The sequence below is a fragment of the Eschrichtius robustus genome, chromosome 3, assembly GCF_028021215.1.
Source record: "Eschrichtius robustus isolate mEscRob2 chromosome 3, mEscRob2.pri, whole genome shotgun sequence".
NCBI classification, from domain to species: domain Eukaryota; kingdom Metazoa; phylum Chordata; class Mammalia; order Artiodactyla; family Eschrichtiidae; genus Eschrichtius; species Eschrichtius robustus.
The window spans coordinates 24,818,393-24,837,722 of NC_090826.1; the positions used below are offsets into that span (position 1 = coordinate 24,818,393).

The window sequence follows — 19,330 nt, forward strand, 5'->3', positions numbered from 1 at the left end:
ACCGTAAACAGTTTGGAAAGTAGGGACAGCAAATTACAAAATGGCGAATGAAGCCTATTAAGAAAATTAAATCAGGGAAGGGAGACAGAGTTGCAATTAAAATCATGTTCACAGAAAGTCTCACTGAGAAGGTAACATTTAAGCAAAGGACTGGAAGGAGGTAAAGGAGCAACCTTCATAGACATCTGAGAAGACATCTGAGACAGGAGCCCTCAAGCAAATGGAACTGCAAGTCAAAACCCTGGGGGATGGGGCATGCCTGTGATTCTAGAAACAACAAAAATTGCTTTAATGTCATTCCAAATACCATTAAAATACAACAAATAAAAGTCTAGACCTAGGCAAAAAGCAGATCAGTGGTTGCTGCTGGGAGGAATTACAAAGGGCCAACAAAACTTTTGCAGAAGACGGCAACTGTCATTATCTTGATTGTAGTGATGGTTTCACAGGTGAATACTTTGATATTTCAAAACTTAACAAATTATTCATTTAAAATGGGTGCATTTTATTATGTCAATTATACCTCAATAAAGATTATTGTTTTATAAAAATGAAAACTTCTAACCCTAGAGCAAGAATAAACATATCAATAAAACAAATGAGTCAAAACAGATCCATATATGGGGAGACTTAATTTATTATAAACGAGGTCTTTCAAATCAATAAATAGTGCTAGGATCAGTAGCTACCTATCTGAGGAAAAGTAAAATTACATCATTACTTCCTGCCCACAAAATACAAAGAAATAAACTCCAGATTAATTAAAGATGAAAATATAAAACTAGAATTATAAAAATATTACAAGAAACACAGGAGATTGGGGAAGGGATGACCTAAGAGCATAAAGATAAAGAAATCAAAAGGTACAATAAACACAGTTAAAAGACATATAAAAAGTTTTGTAAATCTAGGAAAATATTACAGAAAAAAGTGGTCAAAGAATACTGATAAGGTGTTGGTGGAACTTTAAATTGCTACAATCTATCTGGAAAACAATGTGGAAATATGTATCAAAATTTTAAACACATTCTTTTGTTTGGTCTGTCACTTTCACTTCTCTGAATATATTCTAATACAAAAATTTAGCTGCAGTATTGTTTACTACAGCATTGTTTAGAATGTCAAAAGCTGAAAACAACCTAAAAGTCCATCAAACCGGGATAAAACAGTCAAATTATTGTACTTCCATATACTATGGCCCTTAAAAAAAAATAGAGGTATTTACTGACCTAAAAGGATGACCACAATGTATTAAGGAGGAAAAGACTACCATGCAGCCTGTGTGTGCCTGGGCTACGTATGCATATAATATATTTAGAGAGAGAGCGAATGATCCCATTTAGTTTAAAACTACAATGCATTCATATATCTGTTTATATATGCACAGAAAAAGTCTGGAAGGAAATGAACCAAACGGTTAAAAGTAGTTAACTCTAAAAAACAAATTATTGACATTTTTTAGAACAATCATGTACTATCAAAAAATTTACATTTTAAACAGAAAGTAGATTATTGGGGACTTCCCTGGTGGTCCAGTGGTTAACAATCCGCCTTCCAATGCAGGGGAGGACTCAGGCAGGGAACTAAGATCCCACATGCCGCGGGGCAACTAAGCCCACGTGCCACACAAAGAAGAACCCGCGCACCACAACGAAGACCCAGCACAGCCAAAAAATAAATAAAGTTTTCTTTTTAAAAAAAGTAGATTGATTGCCTAGGGATGGGGGGGTAATGACGGAAGTGGAAAGTGACTACTAATGGGTACAGGTTTTCTTTTGGGGGTGATGAAGAACGTTCCCTTTGATTGTGGTGATGACTGCACAACACTGAATATACTGAAAACCACTGATCAGTACATTTTAAATGGGTGAACTGTATGGTGTGTGAATGATATCTCAATAAAGCTGTTTTACTTTAGAACAAAATCCATAACCAAAATATAGAACAAAAATTTTGCAATTTAATATTCACACTGTATTTTATACTATGTCCCAACGGAAACCTTAAACCCAGACAGCAACTGTTAAAAAGCTTCAAACAGGAAAAATCAGTCACTATTCTTAAGAGCAGTTAACCATTGACAATATAGGAGTAAATTACAACCTTCATTCTATCTTCATTAGGATACTATCCTTCTTGAACTATCCTAGTAGATAATATTCCCTTCTGAGAAAAGGAATGAATTTTGAAAATGTATTAGGTTGAAACAATATGGCAGTTTCCCAATACCAGATGTGACTATGAACAAAGTTTCAGTGTTTTACAAATTAAGGAAAGTAAACCTTGTTCCTACAGCTGCTTCTGTTTGCCTAGCTCTGACACGGTTTCAAGAACTCTCCTCTCCCTATACCCACCCCCCGCCAAAAAAAGCATAAAAGCAGAGTTGATAGAAATTACTTTAAAAGTTCCTTAATACAACTCTCCAATAAACGCTTACTGGCTCCTTATCTTCAGGCCCAAGACCCTACATTCTGTTACATGTTACACCTTAACAATTCAAAATGACTCTTCAAAATAAAATACTCTACTCAGTAAGTCTCTTCAATAAGCCCTGATGACATAATGTATTCATTCATCATTTATACGTACATACTATTTGCCAGGGGCTAGAGATGTAAGGCTGAAAGATTCTATAAGAAGAACCATCACAGCGGTTCTTAACCTAGGTGGACATGAGGATAACCCAGGAGTTGTTTTTAAAAAATACATAAACTCCACCTCATCACTGGATATTTTGATTCACTAGGTCTGGACTTAAGCCCAAGAATCTGTTTTGAAACAGATTACTAGCACCCAATGGTGAAGGAAAAAGTAAATATTCAATTCCAATACTGGAAACCGAATGCTTCAATAAGATGTGTACCAAATGATGGTAGCACCAAAAGAGGACACCCAAACTATAAGAAAAGAGGTAAGTAAAGGGGAAGGTTTATCAGAGATAAAGATACTTTAGTTGAAGATGAGGAAAGTGGCTAAGTGGATGAGGAAGGAAGGAGATTCCAAGCAGAGAAAACTACATAAATGAAAATAGCACAACTACGTTGAGGAACTGCACAAACTATAAAAATAGCATGTGTGTTCAGAAAATTAGGATACTTCAGTAAAGCTGAAGTGGAGTGCCAGTAAAGACTGGAGAGGTAAGCTATCTCAGAACACGAAGTGTGTACACTACGCTATGCTGAGGAGATTGAAAGTTAATTATCCTAAAAGCAACCAAAAAGCCAAAAACAAAATTTAGGCAAGAATGAGACATAGCAGACTCGTGTCTTCAGAAATAACAATTTGGCAGCAACACAGAAAATAGCCAGAAGGAAGAAAAGACGGAGAGTGCAAAAAAACAGTCAGAAGACTACTGTAAATGTCCAAGCAAGAAATATGAGCCTATCAAATAAGGCAATACGGATATAACCTTGGAACTGTTTGAGGCAGGAGGCAGGAATCTAAGATTCCTGGGTTGCCTGAAATGGAGATGCCACACACAGAAATAGGATATAGGGAATGAAACTAATGAGTTCAGTTTTGAAGGTCATCTGCTTGAACGTGCCATTTACTGAGCATCTATTATGCATCAACTACTGGGCTCCTATAATTAGACGTGCAAACTAAACTTTTACTAGTGTCCCTAAATTATAAATATATGAGCAACAAGTACAGTTTAAAATGTGTGAAAATGTGTAAGAGAGGCCAGTGTGTGTGTATTACGGATAAGCTGACTACTCCATGATGAAGAACAGTAGCGTCTCCAAACAGATTGGTCTTGTGGAAAGAGCATGAGCTAATCACCTTAGAACACGGCATCTCATTTTTCTGACCCTGCATTTCCCCATCCATAAAATGGAAATAATAAAAACAACATAGAGTTACTGGCGGTTCAAATCATATATAAAAAGATTTGATCAGTCTGGCACACAGCTTACTGAGTACATGTCCATAAAACTTATAGATGCAGAAACGTACTCAATACTAAAATAAAAGTACCTCTAGATCTCATTAGATACACTCAACCCATCCTAGCAACCTCAGTTCAACACACTCACTAACATTCTTTTAATTAAAACAGAGATAATTAATGTAAAGGAAACCACTGCACTGGAAAAAGAGTTAAATGATTTCTAAGATCTTTTTCTTTCTTTCATTCATTCATTCATTCATTCATTTATGGCTGTGTTGGGTCTTCATTGCTGCGCGCGGGCTTTCTCTAGTTGTGGCGAGTGGGGGCTACTCTGTTGCAGTGCACGGGCTTCTCATCGCGGTGGCTTCTCTTGCTGTGGAGCACAGGCTCTAGGCACGCAGGCTTCAGTAGTTGCGGCACGCGGGCTCACTAGTTGTGGCTCGCGGGCTCTAGAGCACAGGCTCAGTAGCTGTGGCGCACAGGCTTAGTTGCTCCGCAGCATGTGGGATCTTCGCAGACCAGGGCTCGAACCCGTGTCCCCTTTATTGGCAGGCGGATTCTTAACCAGTGCGCACCAGGGAAGCCCCTAAGATCTTTTCCAACACCAAAATTCCACTGGAAATGTATCAATTCACCAACTCGCTTTCATTCAATATGGTAAACCAAACTCTTAATAGAAGGTATAAAATTTGTCTTTTTTCTTTTTTTAACATATAAAAATTTCTGGGTTTAAGTTCGCTGGCAGTTCAGTAGTTAGCACCAGGCACTTTCACTGCAGTGGGCCTGGGTTCGGTCCCTAGTTACCTAGTTAACTAAGATCCCGCAAGCCACACAGCGCAGTCAAAAAAAAAAAAATTCAGGGTTTGAAATTTGTAAAAATTCAAAATGTACAAGAAGAAACCAAATTACCTATAATCTCCCCACCCACATAAATAAAAGTAATATTTTGCCATATTTCCTCACAGTCTTTTTTCCACATACATCACTCTTAATGGATACACAGAGCTTACAGTCTATTTTCTAGATAGTAAGTTAATAAATAAAGGAACTGTATCTATAAAATTATTCTCACCTGATTTGTTTCTGCCACCCAAACACACGACAGCCCCATCTTAGCAGTCATTTCAATACAGACACTCACTGAAATCCTCATTTTGAAACAACTTTCTTTATAATTCCTTCCTCCCTTCATGAAACTGTAAGTTTCTCTGGAGAAAGAACAATATATTAATTTCATTGTTTTGTATTTTACTAGGCTTCTGACCTAAATAAGCAGTAGCTCCCTAATTTGGCCAATTGGGGGAAAAAAGAACAACCTGAATCAATAAATTCTTAGCAAATTAAAGATTACTTTTTACTTAACAGCAGATACGGTGCTTTTAAACACATATGATAACTAGGATTAAGTTAATGAACCATTCCCTTGTTAAAGTCCTTGGGGAAACTTTCTTTAATAGAGAAAAATTATTTGTCATTAGCAGATCAATTAACTGTATATTCATGACATCTAAAGAGCAGAGCTCCCTGAAAACACCTGTTCTTTATAATGTAAGCATTCCTCTTCCCGGGGTTGTAAACAAGTTTATTTATGCTGTTAACCTGAAAACACATTCTTCACAGATAAAGAAGAAAGCCGTTAGCCCCAGTAAAACTTGTCACTTGGAAAAATTCCAATCCATGGTGTAAAGCTGTAGATAAAGTAACCTCCAAACTCTATTTCTAAAAAGCACCGGCATCAGTGAAGAAATCTCCATTATTTTTCTGTCTGTATATTAGACATATGTACCTTTAAAAATCTTTAGGTACCCAAAAGAAATGAAAGTATACGTCAAGACAAAAACTTGTACATGAATGTTCACAATAGTACTGTTCACAATAGCCAAAACGTAGAAACCACCCAAAGGTCCATCAACTGATAAATGGATAAATGAAATGTGCTATAGGGGCTTCCCTGGTGGTGCAGTGGTTGGGAATCCACCTGCCAATGCAGGGGACACAGGTTCATGCCCTGGTCCAGGAAGATCCCACACACGGCGGAGCAACTAAGCCCGTGCGCCACAACTACTGAGCCTACGCTCTAGAGCCCGCGAGCCACAACTACTGAAGCCCACATGCCTAGAGCCCGTGCTCCGCAACAAGAGAAGCTACCACAATGAGAAGCCCGCGCACCACAGCTAGAGAAAGCCCACGCACAGCAAAGAAGACCCGACGCAGCCAAAAATAAATAAATAAATTTTTTTTTTTAATGTGCTATATGTCTATAAAACGGACTGTTATTCAGAAATAAAAAGGAATGAGGTACTGATCCATGCTACAAGACAGATGAACCTTTAAAACACTGTTAAGCAAAAAAAGCCAGTCACAAAGGACCACATACTGTATGATTCCATTTATATGAAATGCCCAGAAGAGACAAATGCATAGACACAGAAAGGAGACTGGTGGTTACCTAAGGCTGGAGAGTGACTGCTACTGGTACAGATTGTGAGGAATAATGAAAATGTTCTAAAATTGATTGTGGTGATGGCTGCACAACTCTGCGAATATACTAAAAACCAATGAATTGTACACTTTAAGTGGATGAATTATATATCAATAAAGCAGCTATAAAAAATCTTTAGGGACTTCCCTGGCAGCACAGTGGTTAAGAATCCGTCTGCCAATGCAGGGGACACGGGTTTGAGCCCTGGTCCTGGAAGATCCCACATGCCATGGAGCACCTAAGCCCATGCGCCACAACTACTGAGCCTGCGCTCTTGAGCCCACGTGCCACAACTACTGAAGCCCGCGCGCCCAGAGCCCATGCTCTGTAACAAGAAAAGCCACTGCAATGGAAAGCCCACGCACTGCAGCGAAGAGCAGCCCCTGTTCACCACAACTAGAGAAAGCCTGCACGCAGCAACGAAGACCAAACGCAGCCAAAAATTAATTAATTAATAAGAATAAAATAAAATAAAAATAAAGAATTAAACAGGAAATGCTTTTTTAAAAAAAAATCTTTAGGGCCCTCTATTTCCACAAACCTAAAAGTTTTCCTAATGAGATTCAAAAAAACACTAAGAAAGGTATTTTAACCATAAAAGAGCATTTACTAAAGGCAATAAATAGACAAATCCATGTATGCTAAATCTTCTGAAACTATTAACATGCAATTTAAAAACAATACTCAAAAAATATTACATGAAAAAAACATGACGAACACTCCTCTTCAACTGCAGGTTTTACCACCAATGCCATGTACACCCTTCAGCCCGAGTTCTTCAATCAAGTTTCCAAATATTAAATTCACCCAACCTATTGCCAATCACTGACCACCACTTCTCACAATATTCGTAGCAGGGAGCAAAATGCCAGAGCATTCTACTGAGCTAAAGCCACACTCCCATTTACAGCTCCTTATTACATCTAGAAGATACAGAAAGTGAATGTAAAAATTAGGGAAGAAATCCCTCAACAACAACAAAAACTCTTACCCTATCCTCAGCACTTAGTACTCTTGGCATTGTGTTAACTGTCAGTCCTGTGTTCCTCTATGAGTGTTAAGTCATTTCCCAAGAGTGAACAGATTCTAAGCAAGGGCTAGAACATTTTTTTTTTTAAGTTTTTCCACAATACCCAGAAGCGTAATTCCGTACTCAGGCTCAGCCTGTAGAAAATACTAAGCAAATGCTGTTGCCCGAGAGAAAAAGGACACATGCACAAAAGATGTGTGTCTTGTATGCAAGTACAGAGAGGTGTGATGAAAAACAATATCATATCACTTTATGATTTACAAAGCACTTTCAACCACATCCAAACTGAAATCTGAAACACACCTCTTCCTGAGAACTACTGTGTTTTTCTCTTACTAAGAATCTCATGATTCATCCCATTTCCCTCTTTTCTTTGGCCACACCCAGAGCAGATTCAATAACCCACCACTCTGGTATGTATTTCTAAATTCTACATTTACCCTTTTCATCTTCCTAACATACCCCTATTTTCCCATTACTGCATCTCATTACCACCTACCCTATAAATTTTTTTCTTAATTCCACAACAAAAACCTTTTGAAACAAAACAAAGTAAAGATATATCATAAACTGCTGCAAGGTGCCATCTCGGAGGCACATACATCTAGTACCACACAGCATTAGAGAATGAATACTTTTTTTTTTACACTGGAATCTAATCCTTAACACCAGAAAATCGTTCTTAAAGTTATACTCAAAGAAAACCTGCTGATGATCCTTTTGAGCAAGTATGTAATGTTTTAAGTCTCTGTGAACTCCAAATATAATGAAAAAGGCTCCAAGAGTACAAGTGAAACAGAAAACATTGAAAAACATGAAAGCATTGATTACTCAGCTTTAACGCATGTTAACTAAATGCCACTGGCCCAAATGCTGAGGAATCTAAGCAATCTACCCAGAAAGAAAAGAGACACATGGTCTAACAGAGTCAAAGAGCAGGGACAACAGAAAAAGATCTCCAGGGAATGAGGAGATTCTCAGTATGGGAATACTTGGGTTCCCTCCCAGTTTAACATAGTATTTATTAATTATAAAGTGTAAGCATTAACTCACAGCTACCAGAGATTAAGAAAGATAGACATGTCAGGATACGACTAGAAGACAACGTTACCAAGTGGAAAAAAAAGGGGGGGGGGGTACAAATAATAGAGTCAGAAAGAATCTATCCACTGAATTCTGCCTGGCTATCTAGAATATCTCCCACCAGCTGTCAATCTATGGTGGATACTGATAACACCTAGCGCCAAAAGACTACTAACAAAAGCAAGAAAACTCTGGAGTTGTCCTCTAAATTTCCTTTCTCCCAAAGCACAGTTTTTAACCTATCTCTGCCCCTTAAAATCTAGTACAGAGGCCACAGTTCAACTGATCAACCTTAAAATTTTTTCCCTATTTCATCACACACTTTATCTCACAACAGTTTACAGAGAAAACAGATTTCACAATGAGAGAATAAAATAATCACAAGTCAAAGACCTGACCCTGGCTTTCACATGATGAAACCTTTAGAAAAGATCTGAAGTTATAAAAATTACTGTTAAAATAAATATGTAAGTTTTGTAAGCAGCATTTTTAAATAGTATTATTTACTTAGGGAGACGTGTTTTCCTGTGTGTGTGTTTTTTCTTTTTTGGCGGAGCCACACAGCTTGTGGGATCTTAGTTCCCCGACCAGGAACTGAACCTGGGCCCTAGCAGTGAAAGCGCCAAGTCCTAACCACTGTACCGCCAGGGAATTCCCTCTAGTGTTTTATACATAATATCTTGATCCACATCCATTGTCTTGTTTACTATGAGTAAATTTTACAGGCCAAAAAAGAAAAGAAAAATTCATGGTACTTCTTTCCCTCACTCCCCTCCAAAGACCTCAATCTGGCCCAAAAATGAGGACTTCAAAGTTTCTAACTGTACCAAACACAATAATTTTATGTATTAAAACAAGTGATTCTTAATATGTTTATATTCTTAAGGTAGAAAAGACAAATACAGAGGACTTCCCTGGTGGCCCAGTGGGTAAGACTCTGGGCTCCCAATGCAGGGGGCCCAGGTTCTATCCCTGGTCAGGGAACTAGATCCCACGTGCATGCCAACTAAAGATCCCGCATGCTGCAACTAAACATGCCACAACGCAGATCCCGCGTGCTGCAACTGAGACCCCCCCCCCCCGGCACAGTGATTCTCCACAAAGAGATATGCCTCCCACTCTTCAATTATATTACACTCTCTACACTCTCTACTGCTGCTTGAGCAAGTGGCCACTACCTACTGCCATGTGTTTCTCAGCAGGACAGCTGAGCTGAGATTCACTGCTTGAGCTGAGATTCACTGCTTTACCTGAGTGCAAATCTGAAGAACTTCGTGGTCTTCCCTCATTCAATCAACACAAAAACTTCACACACCTCCTGGGAAAGGGGCATGAAAAACACAACAGTCTCTGCCCTAGCATAGTTCAGTCCAGGAGGTTAAGCTCAACACCAAAACCAGTAAGTTACAGTACACTCTGATGACTGTAGGAGAGGTAATTTGTGGGTGGCCCACACTGCAACATAGCAACTACCCTAATGCAGTTCCCTAAGGCTATTCATTATACCACGTATCCAGACCAACAGAACTGTGTATGATGAGTGCCAATTCCAAGTTGGGTCACTGGTTTAGGACCCCTTGGTATGAACAGGTTTTGCCATTTAACATCAACTGTGGTTTGCTAACTGACCTGGATAAAACTGGTCAAAAAGTCAGATGTGATTCCGTATGATGTGGCTCAGCACTAGAGCCCAGAGTAAGCCTTCACAGCACAGCACAACCAGATTTTAGATCTTAGAGCTCTGCTAAGGACTGACCCAGAGTCTGACTTGCCCACCTAGTGAAGAACAAGCCAAGCACCCCGATTCTCCTTTCAGCTTTTACCCATCAGCCTATCATTAGAAAAGCCAACACAAGATTTTACAGATCTATAATATCTATAAATTTATCTATAAATTATAAAATTAATATCTATAATTTTACAGATCTATTATAAATCATAATACAGATTTTAAAAATCAACGTTCACGATTTTTAAACAATGTTTAGCCAAATAACGCAAAAGTTACAGGCCTTCCACCTTTGCCCCCTAGACAGATACCATGCAAACCAAACACCTCCCACCTTGGTCTCACTCTACACACACAGCTGCCTACATCTCAAATTCAACAGCTATTCTACCAAATTTAATTACCTTGTCCACAAACCAGATTCCCTTCTATATTCCTTTTCCTCTATTACTTTATTTTCCCAGGGACCAAAACTTTCTAATTCAATCACCAATTCTGTGCATTTCTGGGTCCCATCCCATCTTTTCCACTGCTCACACCAGGGCTGTTACAGTAGTTACCGAATTAGTCTCAGCCCTCACCAACTCCAATTTCTTTTTTTTTTTTTTTTTTAATTTATTTATTTTTTAATTTATTTATTTTTGGCTGTGTTAGGTCTTCGTTGCTGCGTGCGGGTTTTGTCTAGTTGCGGCGAGCAGGGGCTACTCTTCGTTGCGGAGCGCGGGCTTCTCATCACGGTGGCTTCTCTTTTTGTGGAGCACCGGCTCTAGGCATGCGGATTTCAGTAGTTGCAGCACGCGGGCTCAGTAATTGTGGCTCGTGGGCTCCAGAGCACAGGCTCAGTAGTTGTGGCGCACGGACTTAGTTGCTCCGCGGCATGTGGGATCTTCCCAGACCAGGGCTCGAACCTGTGTCCCCTGCATTGGCAGGCAGATTCTTAACCACTGCACCACCAGGGAAGCCCTCCAATTTCTTATTGCCAACTCAACCTTCCCAAAACACCACTACATAAAAGCCACTCCATACTTACACAATAAAAACTCCTGCTGCCTACTAAATTAAGCCTTAGCCTGGCATCCAAGGCCCTTATCTTTAGGACAATGTCCTTTTTCCCCAGCTTTATTTTAAGGCCACAGGATTAGGGGCTTATGCATTCAATAACTTTCTTCTGACGCTCTATCATATGCCAAATTCTAGGAACTGGGATACTGAAATGAATAAAATTTGATCCCCACCTCCAAGACTCCAAGCAAATAGGAAACAAATATAGTACCTTAAGTAATAGACACGTAAGATAAAAAGTGCCCTAAGTGCCAAAGAAGCCCCCTATACCTCATATTTCTTAGTACTGCTCACCTACACGTAGTAGATGCTTACGAAGTAGCACTGATGATTGTTCCAATAAACCAAAGACCTATGATCAATATGCTCAATAAATTTCTGTTGACAAATTCCACCTCCCCATTTCTACTATGGTAAAGAACTGTGGAACACTGGCTGCCTGTCCTGGAAGGGTCAAGGGGAAGCACAACAGAGAGCACAGATTTGCAAGCGTGCGTGTGACTGACTTGTTTCTGAAGAACAGAAGCACTAGAGGCCTCATGAAAGACGTCAGTTCTTTTTGCTGGTCAGTACTCAGATACCCGCAACATAAAATAAACCTTTGCAAATTCAACCTATACCCAATTCCAAAGAATAGCCGGATGAAAACATTCTAACCCTTTCATCACCATCAGGAAGTCAGCAAACACATCTAAACTCTCTTCTCAGTAAAATATGCTGTGATTCCAGCTTTGGTCTTGGATTAGTAAAAGCAAGCATGTTAAAATTAACCAAATGAAACAAGTGCTTAGAACAAGAGAACAAAGATGATTAAAACTTAAAAGCCACAACCACTCCTCTCTATACAAAACATTAGCTATATCAGTTCCATTTCAAATTTCACTTGAGCAGCTGATTTTTTATCAACTACCTACTACTTTCAACCATAACATCTTAAAAACAAAAGTCACCAACACCCAACAGGAAAAGCTCTAAAATATGTATTCGGGCTATAAACAGCTCAAACAGACCTTAAAAGATTATATGTTAAGAGCAAAAAAGTATACTCAGAAATGCAACGTGCACATTAGAACAAGCTTAAGTCTTTTTTTAAATGAATTGGTCCTTTGCTCTTCAGCGCCAGAACGATAAAATGACTCAGTGACAACATTACAACAATCATCCTTTAAAACAGTGGTCCCCAACCCTTTTGGCACCAGGGACCAGTTTCATGAAAGACAATTTTTCCACGGACAGGGGCGGGGCGGGGGGTGGGGTATGGTTCAGGTGGTAATGCGGGGCGGCGGGCAGCAGGGAGTGGCAGATGAAGATCACCTCCTGCTGTGCAGCCCGGCTCCTAACAGACCACAGCCCGGTACCAGTCCGCGGACCGGGGGTTGGGGACCCCTGCTTTAAAACAAGTGACTGTTTAGTTTAGACCAAATGAAATCTTTAGCAATTAAGGCTTTTAAAGACATTCACTGAAAGCAGATATCCTAAGTGGACAGTGATTATACAGAGTTTCAAAGCTGAAATAGTGAACTTTTTTTACCTGATGTTCTGCATGAATGTTATCCCCAGTAGGCCATCGATGTTTGCTATTATTATAGCCGCCTCCACCACTTCCTCCTCCCCCAAGCTGCTCACCATGCTGCCTCTGAAAGAAGTAGTCCACCATAGCGTCGTCCTGGGAACGGCCTGCAACTCCTATGGATCCTGGGACAGGGCTGGAGTGTGTCCCAGCTGCAAGAGCCTGATTTGCAGCTGGTTGTGGCTGCGCTTGCGACCCTGTTCCAGATGTCAAAACAACAGGCATGTTGGGATTAGCTGGTTCTTGAGGGTGATGTTTCAGGTGGGGGCTGAAAGAGTCCTGCCAAAGCACTGCTTTTCTCTTCAAGACACATGCAACGCTCATTCCACCAACACCTAAGGACAAACAGGTTACAAATGTTTAAAATGTGCCTTTTTTTAAAACATAACTTGATATATGCACCAAGATAAAAACGTGAGCCCCCTGGCTTTTGCAATATATCATCTAAAACCAGTTTCTACCAAGCAGCTAAATGTTTTGCAACATATACATAATTTTCTAAACCGAAACTTCGGGCTTCCCTGGTGGCGCAGTGGTTAAGAATCCACCTGCCAATGCAGGGGACACGAGTTCAAGCCCTGGGCAGGGAAGATCCCACATGCCGCGCAACAACTAAGCCCGTGCGCCACAACTACTGAGCTCTAGAGCCCGACAGCCACAACTACTGAAGCCCACGCACCTAGAGCCCGTGTGTGGCCACAAGAGAAGCCACCTCAATGAGAAGCCCGCGCACTGCAACGAAGAGTAGCCCCAACTCGCCGCAACTAGAGAAAGCCCGCACGCAGCAACGAAGACCCAACATAGCCATAAATAAATACATACATACATAAATAAACCAACCAAACCCCATATATAATTAGCAATGACTCAAGAGTGTCAAAAACGAAAGGATCCGGGCTTCCCTGGTGGCGCAGTGGTTAAGAATCCGCCTGCCAGTGCAGGGGATAGGGGTTCGAGCCCTGGTCCGGGAAGATCCCACATGCCGCGGAGCAACAAAGCCCGTGCGCCGCAACTACTGAGCCTGTGCTCTAGAGCCCGCGAGCCACAACTACTGAAGCCCGTGCGCCTAGACCCCGTGCTCGGCAACAAGAGAAGCCACTGCAATGAGAAGCCCGCGCACCGCAACTAAGAGTAGCCCCCGCTCACGGCAACTAGAGAAAGCCCGCTGCAGCAACGAAGACCCAACACAGCCAAAAATAAATAAATTAAATAAATAAATTAAAAAAAAAAAAAAGAAAGGATCCTTTAAAATGTCCGACATATCCATAGGATGCTCTAAAAAAAAGCTTAAATAAAGCCCTCTGACTAAGAACAGCAACAGAATGTTCCTAGCCTGAAACTCCTTCTCAGCTGCTGTACATGGAGAAAATAAACTTTGCATTTTACCAATAACTTACAATTATAACTGTAATCACATCTTCATTCTATTAGTACTCTGACTCCTACAGAGTCAGAGATGAGACCAAACCAAATTCAAACAGTCACCTTACATAGAAAGTCTCACTGTAAAAAAAGAAATGCTTCAATACAATAATAATTGTATGGCAAATATATTGCAAACATTTTTTTCTAATCATTCCTATTTTACAGATAAAAACACTAAGGTAGGGAAGAAAAGTTATGTGACGTGCCGGAGGTCATTCAGCTAGTGAGCTGTGAAAGAGGGATTCAAACCCAAATCTGTATGCACCCAAGCCTAGTTCTTTCTACCAACCCCCTTGCTACCACACCCCAGTAAACCAAAACAGATACGATTTCTCTCACTAGAGTCTGCTATTCTTCTCTGGAAGGAGAATCTCCAAAATGTTACTATGAAACATTACTAATACATTTCTTAAAATCAAAAACTACATTTGAAAAAAAAAAAAAAAAAAAAAAACTACATTTGTAGAAAACATAGAACAGCCTATGGGTGCTTAAGAAAAAAAAAATGCTTCAAAATGATGTTACCAACTAGAACATACCTGTCCAGAGCCACTAGTCTAATTTCAAGGCTATCAACCTAACAGTCCACCACTACAAATGCCTTATCTCTCTTCAGCCCTACAGTGACGTTTCAAAAACAGACTCAAAAGATTTATAAGAAATCTATTAAACTATTTCTCTTCAAAGAATAAACATCCTGGGGCTTCCCTGGTGGCTCAGTGGTTGAGAGTCTGCCTGCCAATGCAGGGGACACGGGTTCGAGCCCTGGTCTGGGAAGATCCCACACGCCGCGGAGCAACTAGGCCCGTGAGCCACAACTACTGAGCCTGCGCGTCTGGAGCCTGTGCTCCGCAACAAGAGAGGCCGCGATAGTGAGAGGCCCGCGCACCGCGATGAAGAGTGGCCCCCGCTCGCCGCAACTAGAGATAGCCCTCGCACAGAAACGAAGACCCACCACAGCCAAAAATAAATAAATAAATAAATTCATTTAAAAAAAAAAAAAAAAAAGAATAAACATCCTGGACTTCCCTGGTGGTGCAGTGGTTAAGAATCTGCCTGCCAATGCAGGAGACACGGGTTCAAGCCCTGGTCCGGGGAGATCCCACATGCCACGGAGCAACTAAGCCCATGCACCACAACTATTGAGCCTGCACTCTAGAGCCTGTAAGCCACAACTACTGAGCCCGCGTGCCACAACGACTGAAGCCCGCGTGCCTAGAGCCCATGCTACGCAACAAGAGAAGCCACTGCAATGAGAAGTCCGTGCACCGCAACAAAGAGTAGCCCCCGCTCGCCGCAACTAGAGAAAGTCCATACGCAGCAACAAAGACCCAACACGACCAAAAAATAAATAAATAAAATTTTTAAAAAAAGAATAAACATCCTGATAAAGAAGCATTCGCTTCTCACAACTAATTCATGTTCTGAAAACAGGAGTAAGAAGATTTGTAATTTGTTCAAAGCCTAATTTGGAAATGCCTAGTTTCAGTTAACAATTCCAATCCATCAGAACTTTACTGGAGTAGTCCAGCTTTCTAGACTTCGGTTTCACCGGAAAGTCACAGCTGTGTTTACCATTGGTACTAGCAAAGTCCTAACCAGTCTAATGCCTTCCTGTTTGATTTTCAAAAGAACTCACTGCCCTCTTATTACCAATAGTAGCCAGTCCCATTTTCTTCCACAAGGGAGTATCAAACCGGCTTTGTTGTAGAGCTAACCAGGAGTCCTAAAACTCAAGTTTTACCACTAAACTACAACCTCCCTGAACCTGTTTCCTCATCTAGAAAATGAAAGAAATTCTTTCTCTGTGACTCACAAGTTGTTTTTTTTTTAATCAAGATAATAGATATAAAAGTTTTTGGTAAATTCAAAGTCACCATGCTGAGGCCCCAGGAATTCCGTTACCACCAGTTAAAGCAATGGAGCTCCAGTCCCTAAGAGGATTCCTAAAATAGCAAATGCAACCTTTTCTGAAATAAAAGATTTGCCTTAATACTTAGTTAACAAAGAACTTCCGAATGAAAAAGGTATTCACCACTGAAACACACCCGACCACAACTTCATTCTATCAAGGCATGGGGGGGAGGGTTCCTATAAAAATGTTCAAACAAAACAATTGGCTTTTGTAAAGCTATCTGTATCCCCTGAGACTTCCTGCTTTACCTAATGAGGCAAGGCAGTTTCTCAAACAAGAGAAAATCTGGCAGAAGGGACATTTTGAAAGTGAGCAAATACCTAAGCAATTAACAAGTGTCTTGGGTAGTTTTGTAATATCTTGGCAACTACAACATAAAAATTAAGAAATCAGTCACTTAAATAATAGAAAACATTTAAATTGCTGATGCCTTTTAAAGAACTCTCAAACCCACTAAAAAGTTATGTGTTAGCACTTGAAATGTGACTTTTCTTTTTACAAATGGTACATTATAAAAATAAGTATTTTTAAGCAACTAAAAATAAGTGCTGATTCTAGTTTTCCAGTTTTCAAACTGTTTACACCAAAGTTGTTTTTGTTTTGTTTTGTTTTAGTATCACTAATAGGCTTTATTTCAAACAAAGGAACATGATCTAATCTATCTCCACTGCTCACCTTTTATTTACTAAAATGCTTTCTGGTTTAAAAGGTGTTTATTTTTACCACACTGGGAAAAAAAAAAAAATTCTGTGGTCATAAATTTATTTTAAAGCAGTTCATCTCAAACCCAAACTAAACTTCAAACACAGCTTCAAAAAGCCATGGCCTTGAACAAAATGAATCCAACTGTGGCTAAGGCAAAATGCTCAGTTCAGAATCCAGTATTTCCCAAAAATCCAGATAAAGAATCAACAGCACCCAAGAGTGTTTTATAAAGTTAAAACTAGCAACGGGTCAAAATGTTTATTTTGCTTACTAAAACTGCATCGGAAGCCACCCACCTCTGTCTTGGTGAGTTTTGATTTTTTTTCATAAAACAAACAACAAGCTAAAACCACAAGCCTACGGTTTCAGCAATAACTGACTTTAAAAGAGAATCCCAAAAAAGCCTCATAAAATCCCATTCTTAATCTCAGGCAGAGTAGGAAGTGAACGAATTGATACAACTAACAACAGTGTTCTCTTAATTGGACAATGAAGAGTAACAACCTTTCAAGTTACGGGGAGGATAAAACCTTTCCTGATAACGTGGGGGAGGGGGGAATATAGTGGCGGGGGGGGCAGTACGGGAGCGTATTCCTCACTTGACGTGGGAGTGGTACCGACAAGTATTAACAAACGATCTAGGTTTACCAAGGACGTCCATGAGGACTAAAACTATCTAGTATTGTGTATCTGTTTACCTACTACGAAGACATGAACCCTTCTTAGAGTTAAGACAAGACACGCACCAACACAGGGAGGCTCAAAGAGGAAGAACCCACCAAAAACAAGCTCTCACAGAAACAAAAGGCCACAAGTACCCAGGAGCCTAAAAAGCGATCTGAAACTTCCTGATCGCCTACTTCTCCACATTTAAGGCTCGCAAAATTCCCCCATCGTGGGTCTCGCCTGCAGACGAGGGCCACGGCTGCTTCTAAAGCGATTTATTGTTCCTCCTGCTTCGGCGCTGCCACGGAAGCTCAAGAAGTCGAAGAAATCCACAGTGGCACAGAATTACACTTCATGGCCACACAGAAGACTCGGGGCTTCGCAAACCCATCAAAAAAGCAACCCGAATGGCAACATCAATCTTCAGGGGCTCCAACGGGGCCGAGCAGAAATGTAGAGACACGTCTATGCCCTGGGCCCGGGCCTAAACCCCCGGCATTTTCCTCGCTTCGACCCCGCTCCCCACCCCCTCCCTCCTTTGATAACAATAGGGGCCTTGCTGCTGACTCCAAAACATGTACGAGGAAGAGCGAGTGAGAAGCCTCAGCCAGGGCCCCGGCGGCTTTTCCAAAGCCCTCCTCACCCCCCCAGCCGCTCTGAAACACCAATACAAAGGGATAATCTGCTCGCTGGGGGTCCGGAGCAGCGTTTGGGGCTGGCGGGGTGCGGATACTTACGGGCGGAGCGGTAGGATGAAGATGGATTTCAGCCCCCCGATCTTCTCTCTCCGGCGCTCTCGCTCCCCCTTACCTTTCACTCCGACAACATGGCGGCCCACTGGGGACTGGGCTGGCGCTGTGCATCATGGGATAGGCTCGGGCCCCGGCCCTGGCTGTGGCAGCGGCATGTGCGGAGAAGGCAGGCGGCTCTGGAACAGGTTGCCTGGTTGCCATGCCAACCCAGGGCCTGTGTGAACTTGGGAAACTCGCAGGCAACACTACCGCTGCGCGCGCGAGTGGCCGCCCGCGAGAGGAGCGCGCGCCGTCCCCTCGCGGGCCGCCGCGGGCAAAAGGCGGGGTCCCGCGGGCCCGCACTGGAGCGCCCGCGGTGCCCGGTTCCCGGCCCAGCACCGCACGGAGCTGGGCACGCGGTGTCAGGGTAGTGACCTTAGCCGAGGCGCCACCCGCCTCCGCGCCCTCCCTATTTCACCTCCAGATTGTAACGGCCTGCAGGATTAATGGACGCTTATTCCAAGGCTCTGGCGGGACAGGAGCTGGGTTCAAACCCCTTTGCTGCAACTTTCTGGCTCTGTGGACTTACTTAATCTTCCTGCTTCCATTGCCCCATTTGTAAAATGAAAAGGAAAATGAGAATTGCTACTTAACTCTGCCCTGAGGATTAAGTGGATAATATGGCTTATTATTCCATTTAATAATGTGAAATGCTTAGTACAGTGCCTGGTACTTGTAAATAGGCCCACTATAGAATTTGCGGGGTCTAGCGCAGAATGAAAGTGTGAGGGCCCCTTGTTCAAAATTGTTAATGAATTTCAAGTTGGAGATAGCAGAACATTAAACCCAAATCAAAGATGCAAAGCTGACCTTGTTTGTAAGCACTCATTCAGTGTTAGCCGTTGTCATTCTGTCCAGTTCCGAAAATGAATAGAAATTGAAAATGGCCATTTGATGAAAGTGACTTTTCAAAATCAGTAGTATTTCATAAGATATAGTTTATGTATAAAACTAAACCCAAGATGGATTGAAAACATAAG

The 19,330-nt window shown here is 41.3% G+C and overlaps 1 protein-coding gene across 12 annotated transcripts in view; it reads right to left on the minus strand.

Moving 5' to 3' along the window:
* PUM1 (pumilio RNA binding family member 1) overlaps positions 1–18,456 on the minus strand; it is a 128,204-nt gene extending 109,748 nt beyond the window's left edge. For 4 of the 12 annotated variants that reach the window (XM_068539351.1, XM_068539348.1, XM_068539349.1 and 1 more), the window contains exons 1-2: positions 18,297–18,455; positions 12,810–13,183 (exon numbers count right to left, since the gene is read on the minus strand). In XM_068539351.1, coding sequence (XP_068395452.1) covers positions 12,810–13,172 — 363 coding nt within the window. In that variant the 5' untranslated portion in view covers positions 13,173–13,183; positions 18,297–18,455. Of the gene's footprint in view, positions 1–12,809; positions 13,184–18,296 lie in introns of those variants that run through there. The other 8 variants (XM_068539352.1, XM_068539345.1, XM_068539344.1 and 5 more) reach the window with 4 other exon arrangements.
* Positions 18,457–19,330: the final 874 nt, after the last annotated feature.